The sequence below is a fragment of the Hyaena hyaena genome, unplaced genomic scaffold (genome assembly GCF_003009895.1).
Source record: "Hyaena hyaena isolate Hyena2069 unplaced genomic scaffold, ASM300989v1 scaffold_342, whole genome shotgun sequence".
Lineage (NCBI taxonomy): Eukaryota > Metazoa > Chordata > Mammalia > Carnivora > Hyaenidae > Hyaena > Hyaena hyaena.
Genome location: NW_024080974.1, coordinates 1,255,727 through 1,274,926, shown reverse-complemented (window position 1 = coordinate 1,274,926; position 19,200 = coordinate 1,255,727). Strand labels below are relative to the sequence as shown.

At 36.5% G+C, this 19,200-nt stretch overlaps 1 protein-coding gene across 1 annotated transcript in view; it reads left to right on the top strand.

Moving 5' to 3' along the window:
* Nucleotides 1-18,088, top strand: part of SEC23A (SEC23 homolog A, COPII coat complex component) — a 60,529-nt gene extending 42,441 nt beyond the window's left edge. The window contains exons 17-20 of the mRNA XM_039249560.1: nt 1,937-2,023; nt 3,861-4,016; nt 5,872-5,937; nt 16,686-18,088. Coding sequence (XP_039105491.1) covers nt 1,937-2,023; nt 3,861-4,016; nt 5,872-5,937; nt 16,686-16,775 — 399 coding nt within the window. The 3' untranslated portion in view covers nt 16,776-18,088. The remainder of the gene's footprint in view (nt 1-1,936; nt 2,024-3,860; nt 4,017-5,871; nt 5,938-16,685) is intronic.
* The last annotated feature ends 1,112 nt before the right edge of the window (nt 18,089-19,200 follow it).

The following is a 19,200-nucleotide window of genomic DNA, read 5'->3' as shown; positions in this document are numbered from 1 at the left end:
TCTCTCATGGTTTGCCTCTCTCCCTTTCCCCCACCATTTCTCCCCTTCTTCTCCCCCATGGTCCTCCGTTAAGTTCCTCCTAATCCTCCTATACGTGCAAACATGATATTTGTCCTTTTCTGCCTGACTTATTTCGCTCAGCATAACACCCTCAAGTTCCATCCATGTCGCTACACGTGGCCAGATTTCATTCTTTCTCATTGCCATGTAGTATTCCATCGTATGGATAAACCACATAAAGATGTGTATTTAGGTGATGATAAAGTTATCCGTTTAGATTTCTTAGCAAACTGTCCCACTTATTTTTCTTTCTTAGTGTTTATTTATTTTTGAGAGTGAGAGAGAGTGGGGGAGGATCAGAGAGAGAAAGGGAGACACAGAAGCTGAAACAGGCTCCAGGCTCTGGGCTTTGAGCACAGAGCCTGATGCGGGGCTTAAACCCACAGACTGAGATCATGACCTGAGCCAAAGTCGGTTGCTTAACCAACTGAGCCACCGAGATGCCCCTGTCCCACTTATTTTAACCTGTTATCAAATAAACAGTTTTTTCTATTTTGTAGCTAATATTGTTTGTTTTACCACTTAAAAGTATATAATGACTATATTTGAAAATAATATTCAAGAATGGTCAGTATAAAGAGGGGATTTATAATATCTCCTGATTAGTGATCTTTCATGATGCTTTTATTCACTGTTTTGTAAAAAAGTGTATAAAACATTCTATTTTGTTACTATAATTTTTTTAGTAGTTTGTCATAGTTTCTACTTTTCTAGAAAATATATGTTGGTAATGGGATGGTCTAGCTATGTATTTGGTCTTGTAGTTCTTTGAATCAGGAAAGAAAGTTTTAGAGATTTTATTTCTTACTCCAGAGTAATATATGTAACTTGTAGATACCTGGAAAATGTAGATTCGTGTGTAGAAGAAATTTGGAATCCCACAATCCCTGTTTCTTCTGTTAAATTCCAACCTTGCCATTTAATCCACGAATGCCTTTAGCTTCATTTCCTTAAGGCTCTGCTTTTGGAGTTATCCTCCTTCCTACGTCATCACCTGCTCTTCCTCTGGATTGTTCTCATTAACATAGAACCCTAAATAGCAGTCACGTTAAAAACCAACAAACAGAACCACCTTTAGCTTCACATTTTCTCTCATTGCCACCCCATTTCTCTGGTCTCAGTGTGGCTAAACTCAGGAAGTTACCTGTTGTCTATATGATCTCCCCTCCCATTCTATTCTCAACCTAGATTATTCAGATTCTTGTCCCTAACATTACACTGAAACAAATCTTACCAGGTGGCTATCAGTGCCCTACATCTTGCCAGAACTCTCAGCAGCATTGCCTAATGAGGATTCTCCTTAGAAACCTTTTGTCCTAGGTTTCTCTGACACTTGCAGTAGCTACTGGTCTTCCGCCTAATCACTGCCTGTGCCTTCTCAGTCTCCTTTTGCTGACTTCTTCCTTTCAGATCTCTTAGGTGATGCCATGCTCCAGGGCTGTATCTCTGGCTTCTGATCCGTCTTCCTCTCTCTGAGTGGTGCAGTATAATCACATAGCTTTAATTACCATCTTCGTGCACATGATATCCAAATTTATGTCGTTAGTTCTGGCCACTCCCTTTCATTTCCTATTCAGAACTATTTTCCTGTCTCCAAATTTGCTCTTTCCCAAGCTTTTTCCCTCTAACTCAGTGGGGCCATCATCAGACTTAGGAGTTATCCCAGATTTTCTCTTGGCTCTATTCTGGTTTTCAGTTGTTAACCTCCGTTGTTGTGATTTCTCAGAAAATTAAAATATACTATAAGAATTCATGAAAGCAAGATCTTCTAAGTTATAAATTGAAAGTTTTAAAAATGGCTTGGAACGATCTATTTTGTATCTTTAAGTAATTTATTTTTCCATCTTCCTCTTCTCTCATTGTTTTCTTCCATTAGCCGGTTCTTCTTGATAGCAGCAGCATTCTTGCGGATCGCATTCTTCTCATGGACACGTTCTTCCAGATTTTGATTTATCATGGTGAGGTAAGCATCCATAGCATTTAAAGCTATGCACATATGTGCAATAAAGTCTTTTTATTCATGGAAACTTTCCCCTCTTTACTAAATGGCTACTGTTTCCTCTATGATAAACTTTTGTTTCCATTTTTATAAAATAGGTTTAAATACGATTTTTCCTACTAAAGGTTTTAGACTTCATTTGCAGTTGACCCACCTGTGGTTATTTTGTCCATTTGTCCACATACAGTTGGACAAATGGATTTTACACAAAGCATAGTGTTGTGAAAATGAGAGCACTGATGTATACATAGGAGTATAATACTTGTGGGATTTACCTAAAGACATCAAGAGGGGAAGTGTCTGCGTTTGTCAGTAGGCAGGCTTTCCCTTTCATTATTTCACATAATTGTTTAAAAAGTATTCTGTATGATGCATATAAAGTAGTTTAAAGTATTCTTAAAAATATTCCACATGGTCTAAAAACTCATTTAAAGTGTAAGTGAATTAAAAAATTTGTACCTTCACTTAATTGGAATGGTAAATGATTGAAAAGAGCAGAATATTTGAGTAGCTATTAAACTGTAATCCAGTTATGTAGCAGAGGTCTGTTCATTCCTGCACTTACTCATTCAGCAATAATTAAATGCTTCCTCTGTATAAGAAGGCACTATTTTCTGGATGCCTTGAAAGATACAGAGACTCTTTCTTCATAGACTCACACTCAAACTTCTAGTCTAGAATTCTAGTAACTTGTGCAGATTTATTTTTCCAATTGTTTTAATTGTAAGTGATTTTAGATTTGCACTCTAAGAGTAGAGGCATTACTCAAATATATTTTTGAGTAATATTACCTAGACCTTTTAAAATATTTTATTGTTTATTATTATTTAAAAAGATTTTTTAACATTATTCAGAGAGAGCTAAACTGCAAGTGGGGGAGGGGCAGAGAGAGAGAGAGACCTAGAATCAGAAGCAGGCTCCAGGCTCTGAGCTGTCAGCACAGAGCCCGATGCGGGGCTCGAACCCACAAGCAGTGAGATCATGACCTGAGCCGAAGTCTGACACTTAACCGACTGACCCACCCAGGCGCCCCTGATTATTATTTGTTAATTGATATCAGTACTAAGGTTCTTTAATTTTTAAGAATAATGCCTATTATAAGACAGAGTGAAGTATTTTCCTTTTGTGTGTGTGTGTCTGTGTAATTTTAAATAGCTTGTTAATGTGATTAAAGGAGAAGTCTGAAATGCACATGACTGTTCCTCTGTTAAATACAAATATAAAGTGGTACAGAATATATATTGATTGATTGATGCAATTAAGGTAGAAACCAAACCAAATTTAAATTTTTGGATGATTTAGTTCTATGCTTTTTTGGAACCATTACCTTAATAAAAGCATTGATTCAGAGGCTCTTTACAGGTATATTTATAATGTTATTGCTATAAAAAGTTTTTTTTGTTTTTCTGTCTTGCCAGAATAACTCCATTGGTAAAGATTTCATAATAGTAGGTGATTAATTTTGAAGTCTTTGGGAAGTCTTTTGTTAACAGAAACCCCCCTTTGTTTATCACAAGCTTAAGTAGATAGCTTTTAGCTAACATTAAAATGATAAGCACAGTGTTTAAAAGCTTTTCTGGTTTATTACTCCTTTTTACTTTTAAAGGAGAAGTGACCTCATTTTGCATCTATTTACTCAAGAATACCGAATTTAGTATTAATTTAAAACCTGAGATAAATGAAATAATGATCTATAATTTTCTTATTTTCTGAAGGTTAATTCCTTTGTAAAAAATCTCTTAAAGGTTTTGCATAGGCAAGAACTTAAAAGTAATAATTCCTTTAATTGTTTTAAAATTAGACCATTGCACAGTGGCGCAAGTCAGGATACCAAGACATGCCAGAATATGAAAATTTCCGCCATCTCCTACAAGCCCCAGTGGATGATGCACAGGAGATCCTTCACTCCAGATTTCCAATGCCCAGATACATTGACACCGAACATGGAGGTAGCCAGGTGAGTATTGTTAGTTTACTTGTTGCTGGTTTTGTCACAACTTGTTGCTACTTGCCTTCTGACTTTAATTTGAAGACACTGCTTCTCATGGCAAGTAAAAGAGGGAGGAGATGGATACAAGGTTTACAAGGGAAAATATGCTTGCTCTTTTCCTTAGCATTGAGAGCAAAGCAGTGATTATTGACTTGTTGCCTAAAGCTAGCAGTTTCTCCCATCTTCTGCCACCAGCCCAGATTTAATAACAGAGCCAGAATGGTGTTATGGTGGTTTGTCTGCTTTAGTTGAGCAAGAAGAACAACTTGGAAAATAATTTAGTGTATCTTTTTCAGTGTAATTTTCTTTAATCTGTTTATTTAATGAAGAAGTCTATGTATATGAAGTTTGTGGTGATAATATTTTGTTTTCCTCATTCTGTCATTTCAGTTTTCTAGAAAATGTCATGTAATAGGAAAGCATTATGGTATTACAAAAGGGTTTGTGGTTTTTAGAATAACAAGGCTTAAATAAGATACATGTACATATACACATGCCCCTTTAACATACACTCTTTTAAAAAAAAATTTTTTTTAATGTTTATTTATTTCTGAGAGAGAGAGTGTGTGTGTAAGCAGGGGAGGGGCAGAGAGAGAGGGAGACAGAATCCCAAGCAGGCTCTGTGTTGTCAGCACAGAGTCTGATGTGGGGCTCAGTCTCATAAACTGTGAGATCACAATCTGAGTAGAAACCTAGAGTTGGACACTTAACCACCTATGCCACCCAGGTGCCCAGGCACCTCTGTATACTCTTAAGACACTTTTTTGTTCTTCCTTGTAATTTTATTAGAATTACAATAAATTAATCATAGGTTATAAGTTAGTTTCCCTTCTCCTTAAACGCAGGGACCTTGCTTCATTCATTGTAGTATCTGTAGTGCCTAGCACAGTATTATAAATTAGGTGGTAAATATCAGTAACTGTTATTCAGAAATGATAGCAGTTATTTTTAGGGTTTTATTATATTTATAATAAGAGCTACTATGTATTGAGAATTTGCAAAGCTGATAGTACTTTACACACCTTATTCCACTTGACCCTCCTAACTGTCTTATTGTTACCTCTAGTTTACAGAAAATAAGACCAAGAAGTAGGTTACTTGTGGCCAAGGAAACATAGTAAATGGAGAAACTAGTATTTGGATCTACGTGTTCTAACTCTAGAGCCAATGTTCTTGTGTTAAGCTGCTTACTCAAAGAGTAGAAAAAGTTTATGTGGTACTAAATTTCAAAAGATATGACTGCTTATGCTCTTCCAATGTGAAATTATAATTCATGCCTAGTTCTCTCATTAATATCTCGCCATCTCACCATGTATAGGGTTGTTCTCTTTTATTTTGGTTATTATTTTCATAATGTTATGACTTAATGGATAGATGATTAAAATGTTAGGCAACTTGTCTTATGGAATAGCCTTCAGTTTAAAAAAGTTTGAGAGTCATTGTTTAAAGAATGTATAGATCACTTTTTGGAACTTCAACCCTCCGATGATGTTTCAGACCAAGTGTTTAGTAAATGTCACACTTATCTTGTCATACTTGTTGCACACATAATTTTTATATACTGAATTTTGGACTCAGTAACTTATTATTTGTTGTTACGAATATATGATTTAGAGAGAAGAGAGTACATTTATTTATTTGTAACATGTAGGGGCCCACGTATTTCCAAAATTAGTTCATTTTTTAAAAGTTGCCTTTTAATTAAATTAATTTTTATCAAAACATATTAAATAAAGTTGATTTTAGATCGCATAATGTATCTGTTTACCTCATATTGACAAGATCTATTTTTGATGGATGTTATTTCTTCTTTGCTTCTAAGGCCCGTTTCCTGCTTTCAAAAGTCAACCCTTCCCAGACTCATAATAATATGTATGCCTGGGGACAGGTAAGTGTAAATAGTGGATCTTGGGAATTATTTCTTTATGTATTTATAGTTTGTCATTTTAATGAGAACTACATATTTTTTACATATTTGCTAATGATTTCTGTTGCAAAAATAATGAAAAAAATGAGTAGAAAATAGAATTGAGCATTTGGTGGCACCATAGAAGATAAAAAAGGATTATATCAAATAGAATTTCTTCATATTTCAAGTTTAGTACTACACCCTTCAGACAAGCAGTATAGTGTATAATATAAGATAGGAAGGATGATTTAAGCTAATGCTAGAACATGAACTACAGAAGGGCCACACATAATAAGTTGGAAGAGGTCAGAGATTATAGTTGAACAAGAGAAGCAGGAAGACTGGAAATCATTGTTAATGTGTTTTAATTTTTTAGAAGTCCTACCTTTTGATACAGTTTATCAACATTTATTGAGTGTCCAACGTATAGGACTCTGTATTGGTACATAGTGATCATCCTTTTTTTTTTTTTTTTTTTTTTTTTTTTTTTTTTTTTTTTTTTTTTTTTTTTTTTTTTTTTTTTTTTTTTTTTTTTTTTTTTTTTTTTTTNTTTTTTTTTTTTTTTTTTTTTTTTTTTTTTTTTTTTTTTTTTTTTTTTTAATGTTTCAAGTTCTTATTTAAATTCTAGATAATTAACATACAGTGTAATATTAGTTTCAGGAGTAGAATTTAGTGATTCATCATTTCAATCATCCCTGCTTTTTTTTTTCTTTTTTAGTTTTTTAAAATATTTATATTTCGAGAGAGAGAGAGACAGAGAATGAGCAAGGGAAGGGCAGAGAGAGAGGGAGAATCTGAATCAGGCTCCAGGCACTGAACTGTTAGCACAGACCCCAATCTGGGGCTTGAACTCAAGAGCCATGAGAACATGACTTGAGCCCAAGTCAGAGGTTTAACCGACTGAGCCACCCAGGCACCCCTCAATCATCCCTGCTTTTAAAGAGCTTGTAGTCTAATATTAGGATAAGATACGTATCTGAGTAATTAAAATACACAAGTCACTATAAGATATGTTCTTTTAGAAGGATATAGAGAGGGTTTAGAGAAGGAAGAAAACACATGGTGGCAGCAGGGGACAGTGTGCGATTAGAAAAGAGCTCAGGAAAGGTGACCTTTCCTTATAGAATGGTTATTATTTCAAGAAGTAGAAATTGTATGAGGAAAGGAATTCCAGGTAGAGGACAGTAAAGTACAGAGTACATGTAGGTATGAATAGAACAATAAAATGGAAGTGTATTGTATGGTTAAATTGTAGAGGATTTTGAATGCCAGATTGAGTGCTAAGGAGCTGAGTCTTTATTCGTAAGTAATAAAACATTACTAAGGACTTTTGGACAGAGGAACAAATTTGAGTCTTAGATAATATAGTTGAATCTTAAGATTAATTGAGAGCAGTCTGTAGGTTGAAACTATATTTTGAAGTAATCCAAATGGGGATTTAAGGCAAAAATGTGAAAACGAATAGATTTTGTTGATACTTAAAAGTGGAACCAGTGAGATTTGATTAGAAGTTGTAGGAAAGTAAAAGTTACTCTAAGGCAAGATAGCTAAATGCAAAATCTGAATTCTGATTGGATTCTAGATTAGAGAAGACAGCTATAAAGAACATAAATGGGATGATTTGTAAAATTTGAATATGGACTATATATCAGATATAGGTATAATATTCTTGAGTGTGATTCTGCTGTTGTGGTTATATAGGAGAGAGTCCTTGAACTTGGGAGATATATCCTGAAGTGTTTGGGGGTGGGCACCTGGGTGGCTTAGTCGGTTAAGCGTCTGACTTTGTTTCAGGCTGTGATTTGTAGTTTGTGGGTCGAGCTCCATGTTGGGCTCTGTGCTGACAGCTTGAAACCGAGAGCCTGCTTCAGATTCTGTATTTCACTCTCTCTCTGCCCCTCCCCTGCTCATACTCTGTCTCTCTTTCAAAAATAAATAAACATGTGGGGCGCCTGGGTGGCTCAGTTGGTTAAGCATCCAATTTCAGCTCAGGTCATGATCTCACAGTTTGTAGGTTTGAGCCCCGTGTTGGGCTCTGTGCTGACAGCTAGCTCAGAGCCTGGAACCTGCTTTGGATTCTGTGTCTCCCTCTCTCTCTCTGACCCTCCCCTGCTCACGCTGTCTCTCTCTCTCTCTCTCTCTCTCTCTCTCGCAGAAATAAATAAAAACATTAAAAAAAAAACCCAAAAATAAATAAACATTAAAAAAAAGTTTAAAAAGTGTTTGGGGATAAAATATCATGATGTGTTTTAACTTACAGAAACGATTCAACAAAAGAAAAGGAAAGGAAGAATACATAGAAATATAAAGCAAATGTGGCAAAATAAATGTTAGTGAATTTAGGTATAGACTATTTGGGTGTTCATTGTACTTTTTCCTCAACTGTTCTGTAGGTTTGAGTTTTAAAAAATAGTTGAGGGTGTACACGGTAAATACAGGATTTTAGCCTGGGTAACTAGGAGAACATGTGCCGGGAAGTGGGAAGGCAGAGAGAAAATATTTGATTTTAGGTACATTGAGTTTCAGAGAATATCTAGATGGCCAAGTTGAGCAGGCTATTAGAAATTTGGGTTTGGTGATTGGGCAAGAATGTGAAAGTTGATTATGGACAAGTGATATGTAAAGTCATCACAGTGTATAGTTGTCCAAGAGAAGTGCAGAGAGGCAGAGGAAGGATGAGATAAAACCTTGAGGAAGTACAACTGGTGGTTTTGTAAATAATCAGAGAGGTGGGAGGAAAATGAAAAGAATACTATACCATGGTATAATAGTTGAAGGAGAACTTTATAGAAAAAAGAAGGAAGAGGGTTAACAAATTCTGAGATGCTGCAGATGTTTCAAGGAGGTTGAGGGCAGATGGATTTGAAGGGTCATTTGTGGCCCTGGTAAGCAGCTTTATTTTATTTTATTTTATGTTATTTTATTTTTAGTGTTTCTTTTTCTTTTTTATGTTTTTTTTTTTTTAATTGAGACAGAAACAGAGCATGAGTGGGGGAGGGGCAGAGAGAGGGAGACACAGAATCCGAAACAGGCTCCAGGCTCTGAGCTGTCAGTACAGAGCCTGATGTGGGGCTTGAACCCACGAACCACGAGATCATGACCTGAGCCAAAGTCGGACACTCAACTGACTGAGCCACCCGGGCACCCCCCTATTTTATTTTATTTTTTTTACTGTTTGTTTATTTTTGAGAGAGAGACAGAGTGTGAGCAGGGTGGGGCAGAGAGAGAAGAGAGGAAACAGAATTTGAAGCATTTTCTAGGCTCTGGGCTTGAACTCCTGAACTGTAAGATCATGACCTGAGCGCAAGTCGGATACTTAAGGGACTGAGCCACCCAGGCACCCCTCTGGCAAGCAGTTTTATTTATTATAATAGTAACCATTATTATTATTATTATTTTAATGTTTATTTTTGAGAGAGTGAGAGAGAGATAGAGCATGAGCAGGGGAGGGGCAGAGAGAAAAGGAGACACAGAATCTGAAGTAGGTCAGCACAGAGTCCCATGCAGGACTTGAACCCACAGAGTGCAAGAACATGACCTGAGCCGAAGTCCGATGCTTAACCAACTGAGCCACCCAGGCGTCCCTAATAAGCAGTTTTAAATAGTGTTTGAGTAGAGATAGATTGTAAGGAATTAGTAGGTAATAAAGAAGTGGAGGTTTTAACTGTAAATGGTTCTTTTGCAAATTTAGCTTAAGTTCAAGTAGTAGGATAGGAGGTTGGTTGTTATTATGGTAAGGGCACAGAGCTTATTTGTAGACCAAGTGTAAGATGCTGACAAAAGAGCAGCTTATAACAGCTTATAGATGTTTAAGATCCTCAAAAGCAGACAGTGTGATCACAAGCATGATATGGAGTTTCAATATTGGTAAGGAGTCAGGACATTTCTTTCTGCAAAAGTAAATGGTATGAAGGGTGATGACGGAGAAAGACATTGAGGAGACAAAGCTCACATTGGCTAATTGCCTGTTTTCTTTTCAGGAATAGTGAATTATTTGCTAAGAGAGAAATGCTGGGGGTAAAGGACTAGAAAATAGAAAAGATGTTAAAACAGCTATAAGGAATATAAGAAAGCAAGAGCAGATAAATAAGAAGCTTTTATAGCCGTGAGGGCCCACTTTATTTACTAACAATTTCTAGAGTTTGCTTCCATTGTGTTCTTTAGCCATGCTTTATAGTTCAGGCATTGTGTCAAAGATGAAAGACTTTTGTGGCGATTTAGCACTTCAGAAGGAAGATGGACACATTAAAGGGAGTGCAGTAATTTAGAACGATGTTAGATGACTATGAGGTCCAAACTGGGTAGAAAATAAATGAAGCAGTCATTAGGATTAAGGCTCCTTCCCTTTAAATATAGAGGTGCCTCAAAAATTTGCCCTGATTTCTCTGCATACACTCTTCTTCTGGGCAATTGCATACATCCTATGGCTTCAGTTTCCATCTGAGGCTAACTTAACAAACCTCTCCCTTTGGTTTGGCTTCACATTGAGCTATAGACTCTTATACATCCTAACTGCCTGTTATATATCACTCGAGTTTCCTGTAGACATTTCATAAGCAGTGTGTCCCAACTTGAACTTCTCTTTCATATCCTCTTGTTCTGCCTGACTTTCTTATTTTTACAGATGTCCCCACCATATCTCAGTTCCCAAGGCTTAGAACTGTAGTCATTTGCATTTTATTTTCTCCCTTCTGCCTCTAACTATTCACAAATGGTTTGACTTATTTCCCCTATCTATTACCTCCTTGCCCTGTCACTAGCTGATGTCAGGCCCTGTTACTATTCACATAGACTGTCAGTGTTTGAGCCCTTTTCTTTCCATTTTGGCACTAGCCGTAGTAGTCTCCCTAAAGCAGTTCTAAGTCAGAGTACTGCCTAGAAATCTTTAATCTTGAATAACCCCCTATGGAATTACATATAAACTCTTTATATTGCTTTTGAGAGTCTTTTATGGCATAATCCAAATAAGTTTTCCCACTTTTAGCTAGTATTTAGTCTTATTCCACTTTGAATATACTAAGCACGTTACCATCTTTCTGACTTGTCCTTATCACCACTTGTACACGTGGTAGCTGTCCATCAAGGCTAAGTTCAAAGTTCACTGACTCCTTGGATTGCCTGGGTAGCTCAGTCGATTGAGGGTCCAACTTTGGCTCAGGTCATGATCTCACAGTTTGTGGATTTGAGCCCCGCATTGGGCTCTGTGCTGACAGCTCAGAGCCTGGAGCCTGCTTCCTGCTTTGGATTCTGTGTCTCCTTCTCTCTCTGCCCCTCCTCCACTCATGCTCTTTCTCTCTCTCTCTCTCTCAAAAATAAAGAAACATTAAAAAATTAAAAAAAAAAAGTTCATGGACTTCTTGAAATTTTTTCTATCATTGCATGACTTAATTTATATACTGTCCCTACCCCTTCATTCCTTTTTTTCATCCATTTCTGATAGACCTTATCTCCTGTTAGATTATCAGTTACTTGGGAGTAATAACTATGTCATTTAATTTTTGATTTTCCATAGTACTTAAACATAGCGTGTATTGAGTATAATAGATCTGGGCAGGAGAACAGAGATTAGAGTATGGGAGCTTTGTGGAGGTGTTTAGGAGTTAAGGAGCATTTATGATATAGATAAATAAATTGAATCCATGGTCTAAACATCCTGAAAGGTCAAGTTTTTATAGTGAGGACAGGAGCTCACTCTTGGAAGATGTGGAAAGGGTACATAGTATGTGAGAGAAAAAAATTTATGCCCACGTAATATACATATACATTATCAGTATCACCCTCTAACCCATTCCCCTTGCTATGGAGCAAAAAGCCAACTATGACGTGGAAGTTTAGAATATAGAATGTACCATAACCCAGCCTTTCCATTACACTTTAGTTATCTGAGTATTGGTTTTAGTTCTGGATCTCACAACTTAAGAGAAACTTGGTTAGGGAAAGAAAATTGCAAGAAGACAGGAGAGTAGCCCCAGTTAATAAAGTTCATGGAAATGATAATTAATCAATATGGAAAAGGGGAGGTTAAAGGATACTTTGAAAGAGTAGTCATCAGGGATCCCCTATCAAATGCCTTTAGGGGCCAGGTGAGTACCAGATGAATGAGGCTGGATGAATACAAGAAAATGTGATACTCTCAATGTGAAGCGGCAATACCTGGGGTCAGAGGGCTTATGGGAAGGGTACAGAAATCATTTTCCAAAGGGGTAACTGTTCCTCCCCTCCAGCTGATTGTTGCCAGTCACATAATTCAGTTAAAAAAATGTTGTGAGCCCACATTAATGCAGACCGATTAAAATATATCTTTGTAGCTGAATTTCTACATTAAAAAATATAGTCTAGGGGCACCTAGGTGGCTCAGTCAGTTGAGCGTCCAACTTCGGCTCAGGTCATGATCTCACAGTTCATGGGTTCGAGCCCTGCGTCCAGCTCTGTGCTGACAGCTCAGAGTCTGGAACCTGTTTCGGATTCTGTGTCTCCCTCTCTCTCTGCCCCTCCCCTGCTCACGCTCTGTCTCTCTTTCTCAAAAATAAATGAACATTAAAAAAAATTTTAATGTAGTTTAGTTCATGGAAATCATAACTTGCTTCTTGCTTCTTTGGGTTTAAATTACAACATGGGGCATTCTGGTTGACTCATTTGGTAGAACATGTGACTCTTCACCTTGGGATCTTGAGTTCAAGCCCCACATTGGGTATGGAGCCTACTTAAAAAAAATTACAACATGGAGATGTAGTTGGTAGACTTATAAAGAGCATGTTGAGCTGTTAAACATGAAGAGGCATCATTCTGGACTGGTAGTTGAAAACTAAGTTACTTCTCTTTGCCTTTTCTTCTGTGTCTGTTAGAGTTTAATACGTGCTTGATATGCACAGTAGGACACAATAAATATTAGTTTTTCTTGTTATCAATGGGAGAAAAAAATAAGCCTCTCCCTAAAGGTATTTTAAATAGGAAAGTAAATCTGTTTTAAACTTTGAAGTTTAATTATTATAGCCTGAAAGTAGAGGCATTAGAGACATAAATGAAAGCCCTAACATCTTTTTGACCTATGATTTTGTAAATTATGTTACTATTCTTTTACCTATCATAATAACTAATAAATTGAATCTATACTGTTTTAAGCTTTTTATGCACTCCTATTTAATCATTAAAACAGTCTTATGAGGTGGGTACTATTAACTCTATTTTTCAGAAGAGGAAATCGAGGCTTATATAGCTTAAGTAACTTATCCAGGAACACATAGGTAAATTATGGCAGGGTTTGGATTTGACTCTAGGGCGTTCTTACTGGAGAATCTCAATTATTAATCATTACGTTAAGTTGATGATTGCAATTTAGGAAGTTAACTTGGTAGCCAGGAATTTTACTAAAAATTATACAATCTTATACTTTAGTTTTCTTTTTGTCAGAAATCAAGTCCCCAGTGAGTTTTATCCACGGATGGCCTGAAGAGGGCACCACAGCAACACTGCTTCCCCATTGCTGTAGTGCTTCATATACTAAATGATACAAAGCTTAGATCTTTCTGCCTGATCCTGGATATATTTTAAAGAGAAAAAAGGCCCAGTTGAAAAAGTAAGATCAATCAGCTGCAAATTTTTGATAAGTTTGAGGTGAGCGTTACTATTTATAATTTTAAGTAAGATCTCTACAGCATATAAATTGGTAAATTGATACATATTTTGCCTTGACCAGGAGAAATAGATCTGTGATTGGGTGAATTGAGGTGGAAAATGTGGAAATTGAAAAAAAATCAGGAATAGTTGCAGAAAGAAAAAAGCCAGGAATTATCAGGTTATTGCTAGTCTAAGTCATATTTTTGAGACCTTTGCTTCTTTGTGTTAACTATGAATGTTGAATAAAGAAAAATATTTTAGAGTTATAAAATAATAGGCTTTTCAGAAAAGGTAATAATAATAGTTCAAACATGTTGTATTCCTGTTATGTGTGTCAGGTGTTCTGTTTCTTTACACAGTTGAACTTATTTAATCATAACAACCACATGAAATAGGTCCTGTTACTATCCTTATGTTAAAGATGAGGAAACTAAGACACAGAGGGGTTAAGTAACTTCCTCAAAGTCATACAGGCAGTAAGTGGCCAAGCAAGGAATTGAGCCCAAGCTCTTAATCCGAATGCTAGTGTCTCCCTTCCTTAACAAGTTTTTAAAATTCTTATAATTAACTTATGAAAATGCATAATAAAATGGATTTTCCTTTATTCAGCAGAAGTTATGGCTGGTCTGTGCCAATGCCAGACTAGAATTCACAAGAGCTATAAATACCCATCTTGTATTTGGTCATCACTTGCTGATTTCTGAAAAAGAACTTCTTTGTTTTAGATTTTTTATATTTACTTATAAATGAGAACTTGAGTATAAAGTGAAAAGTTTAAACATCCAGATATAAAATCTTCTAGAAAACTTTTTAAAAATATTTATTTATTTTGAGAGAGAGAAAGAGCAAGTGGGGGAGAGGCAGAAAGCGAGAATCCCAAGCAGGCTCTGTGCAGGGAGCACAGAACCCGATGTGGGATTCAATCCCAGGAACTGTGAGATCATGACCTGAGCTGAAATTAAGAGTCAGATAGATGTTCAAATGACTGAGCCACCCAAGTAACCCCAGAAAACCTTTTTCTTGGTAAAAAGGAATTTTATTATTAGTGGATTGGATTACCAGGGGCATTCTGTCAACACAGGTTTTATTAAAATAAAGGTTAGGAATTTTCCCTAACTCTTGTTACTTAGAACCCACAGAGATCAATTAAAATGACATGAATGAAAACTTAAAAGCATAGTTTATTTTAAAAATACTAAAGGGGTACCTGGGTGGCTCAGTCAGTTGTGTCTGACTTCAGATCAGGTGAGTTTGAGCCCTGCATCAGGCTCACTGTCAGCACAGAGCCTGCTTTAGATCCTCTGTCCCCTTCTCTCTCTGCCCCTCTCCCGTTTGTTCTCTCTCTGTCTCTTTCTCTCTCTCAAAAATAAAAAACATTTAAAAATAAAAATAAATAAAAATACTGTAAATATTCTTCCTTCCAACTGGCATTTCTGTTGAAATATGTGCATTTTTTTTAAAAGTAGGGGAGAGGGGCAGAGAGAAAGGGAGAGAGAATCTCAAGCAGGCTCCACACTCAGCACAGAGCCCAACATGGGGCTCCATCCTATGACTTTGGGATCATGACCTGAGCTAAAATCAAGAGTCAGATGTTCAACTGACTGAGCCACCCAGGTGCCCCCAAATATGTGCAATTTTATTATTTTTATATTTATTTTAGAGAAAGAGTGAGGGAGCATGAGCAGGAGAAACGGGGGGAGAGAGAGAGAGAGAGAGATGGAGAAAGAGAGAGAGAGAATCTTAAAATGGCTCCACTCTCAGCATGGAGCCCAGTACAGGGCTCTATCCCGTGACCCTGGTGGAAATCAAGAGTCAGAAGCTCAACTGACTGAGCTACCCAGGTGCCCCTGAATTATATTTTGGTATACAGGTAGCAGTAATCTTACCAAGAGAGATTTATTCCTTAGTAGTGATAAAAGTGACAATACATTCAAGACAAATGAACACTTTAATACTGTTCAGATTAAGTTGGGTCTGGAACTATTCTGATTGTGCGACGCAAATCTGATGTTGACCACTTGCGGTAATGCAGACTCTACAGGTTAAAGGACATGGTTCACAACAAGACTGTCCCCGACTTCAGATTCCAGCGGGAGGCAAACCATGAGAGACTCTTGAATGCTGAGAACAAACTGGGGGGGGGGGGGGGGGGGGGCTGTAGGAGGTGGGCTCCCCACAAGCGTCTTAGGTTTGATAATTCCCTAGAACAAACAACTGATAGAACTCAGGAAAGCACTGATATTTATGATCACAGTTTTATTATAAAGATTGCAAATAAGGACCAGTGAAGAGACCCACAGGGTGAGGTCTGGGAGAGTTCTAGATACAGAGCTTCTGTGTTCTTTCCCCATAGAATCAGGATTGTCACCCTCCTAGCATATTGATAAATTTGTTAAACAGGAAGCTCCACTGAATCTTGGTAGCCAGAGTTGTTTGTTTGTTTCTTTACTACCATCCATGATTGACTGAATCAAGGTTCCTTCCCCTTCTTTTCCCTCCCTTCACCTCACTTCCTCTCCCTAGAGGTCAGGCTGCCTTAAATCTCACCCCCCTCCCACACACTGTAATCATATCGATCTTCCTGGTGATTGGCCCTCATCCTGAGTCGTCAAGTCTCAAAGCATAAAGTCAAGTGTGATCTGAGGGCTTATGAATAACAAAGACACTGTGTAAGGAGATTCCAAGGATGTAGTCTCCCTCTCAGGAACCTGAGACTTAGGCCAGTCAGATTCTTTATTATACAACAGGAGCATAGGCATTATTCTGCTTCCAGTGATTTTCTTGACTGATTTATTTATTTATTTATTTATTTATTTATTTATTTATTTATTTATATTTTTAAAAATGTTTATTCATTTGTTTTTGAGAGAGAGAGAGCATGTGCACAGGGAGGGGCCGAGAGAGAGGGAGACGGGATCCAAAGCAGGTTCTGTGCTATCAGCACACAGAGCCTGACACGGAGCTCAAACCCACGAACTGTGAGATCATGAGCTGAGCTAAGAGCCTCACCACCTAGGCATCCCTTTCTTGACTGTTATAAATGTTTGCCTATACACTTTAAGATATCACCCTATGGTTTAATCAAAGCAAATATCTTTCTTTTCCTCCAGGAGTCTGGAGCACCTATTCTCACAGATGATGTTAGTTTACAAGTGTTTATGGATCACTTGAAGAAACTTGCTGTGTCAAGTGCTGCTTGAAGTGCTAAACATATTAAGGACACTTAAGATGAAATAATATTTCAATTTCATTTTTTTCCTTTTTCAATTTATCTGTGGAAAACAATACAGGTATCTCTAGACTCTTCATATTAGTATGGTTTGAGACATGTGGAAAAATGTTCACATTTGTAGAATAAGCTGGCATATAAGAGCAATAAGAACAAATTTATTTGCTTGCTACAGTATTATGACTGGTTTTAGAAATCTGAGGTCTTTATTACTTAATTATGTTAAAGAGTAAAAATAGAGTTGGCCTTGCACTGCAGAGACATAACTCATTTGTATATTGCAGAAAAATACAAAGTGGCACTGAATGTCCTCGCTGACTTTTTGAAAACTTTTTCTTGATTTTAACCAGAAAGTAAGCAAAATAATCAACAGTAATGATAAATGTGAACATTTTTGCCTATTCATTGAAATATATCTGTGATTTTCAAGCACTTCTGTATACACTTTTTCTGTACTTTTCTTTAAGGCAGATTTATTTTTATGATGATTTGTTTAGGATTTATTTGACTTTATATATGATAATTTTCATGAAGATAATTTAATGTTTTTGGTCATTTGGAAAAATAGTTTAGAGATGGAAGGTTTTTGGGGTAACAATCCCACAACTGACAAAATAATGTGAAATTTCCATAAAGTACCCAACCTATGTGATTAAACGTGATAAGTTTTTTTAAAAGGGAGGTAGGAAATAAACTGTTTTGTCAGAATGCATTTTAGGAAAGCTTTGCAGTAAAATAACTGTTGTCACTACTAAACCAAATTTGGTTTTTACTGCATGGTTATGTTGTTTCCCCTTGTTTTTCTGAGGTAAATTTTACATTATATCCTTCAGTATTTTAACACTATTTTGGGAGTTTACATATTACTTTTTATTTCTGCTTCCATATTGTGAAATGTATTAAGTTGTTCTTACTCAAACAGTATTATATAATATTTTGTTGGATTCTATCATGTGGTGATGCTCAGTTTTATTTTGATTTATTCATTAGTATCATTCACTTTTACCTTTTAAAGTTTACTTGTAGCAAATGTTTACATTGCTAAAGCCAGATATGTTTGACAATGAAATTTATATCAAGTACTGCAAATAAAAGGTGGTGCTATGATACATGCTTAGAAGGACAGTTTGATGATTGTACTTGCATGAACACAATCATATGATAAAACAAACTTAAAAAATTGTTTATATGTTATATTCAATTAAATAAATTGCTCTGTTCCATTTTATTTGAATTGAACTGTATTAGGCCTAAATACCAATAAAATATACTTTTTCTGTGTTTTCCTGCTTATTTCGAAGTCTAGTAAAGCCTTAGAGGCCTAATGTAAAATTAGACCAATTATGAAATCTGCTGTGAGTAGATTAAAAAGTATTCGTTTTCTTTCCTTAAATAGTTTATTGTCAAGTTGGTTTACATATAACACCCAGTGAAAGTATTCGTTTTTGAAAAGTAGCAGCTTTATTGGGGTATAATTCACACCCCCACACAATTCACCCATTTAAAGTGTACGCCTCAGTGGTTTTTAGAATATTCAGATTTGTGTAATCATCACCACGATCAATTATTTTAAATGCTTTTATGTATCTTTGAGGAAGAGAGAAAGAGCACAAGCAGGGTGGAGCAGAGAAGGAGGGAAACCAGATCTGAAGCAGAGTCTGCAGTGACAGCAGGGAACCTGATGTGGGAATCAGACTCACGAGCTGTGAGATATATCCTGAGCCGAAAACAGATGCTTCACCAACAGAGCCACCCAGCCACCCCAACCACAATCAATTTTAGAGAATTTTCATCCTCTCCAAAGTAGTTATTGCTATAAGGAAATTGTGTTTTGGAATTAAACATACTTTTGAACTGAGGAAAGCCCCTGTGATGATGATACATGTTTAATTTGTGTGGCCCCTTAAGCTCTTTAAGAATGCATTGTTATTCTTGGGGCTCCTGGGTGGCTCAGTCGGTTAAGTGTCCGACTTTGGCTCAGGTCATGATCTCATGGTTCGTGGGTTCGAGCCCTGCATCAGGCTCTGTGCTGACAGCTAGTTCAGAGCCTGGAGCCTGTTTCAGATTCTGTGTCTCCCTCTCTTTCTGACCCTCCCCTGCTCATGCTGCCTCTCTCTCTCTCTCTCAGAAATAAATAAAACATTACAAAAATTAAAAAAAAAGAATGCATTGTTATTCTTGAATGATAGAAGTCAGTACTTATCCTTTACTTCTACATCAGTTACAGCTGAAGGTGCTGAAGAACCTCTGCATTGAAGGGGTAAGGAGGAACAAATATATCATGTCCTTTTAACTAAACATTTAAAAGAGATCACCTGGGATCTGTTTGTGTCTAATTTTAGCTATGACTAAATTGTTAGCTATTTATTTATTTAAAAAATTTTTAAATGTTTTAT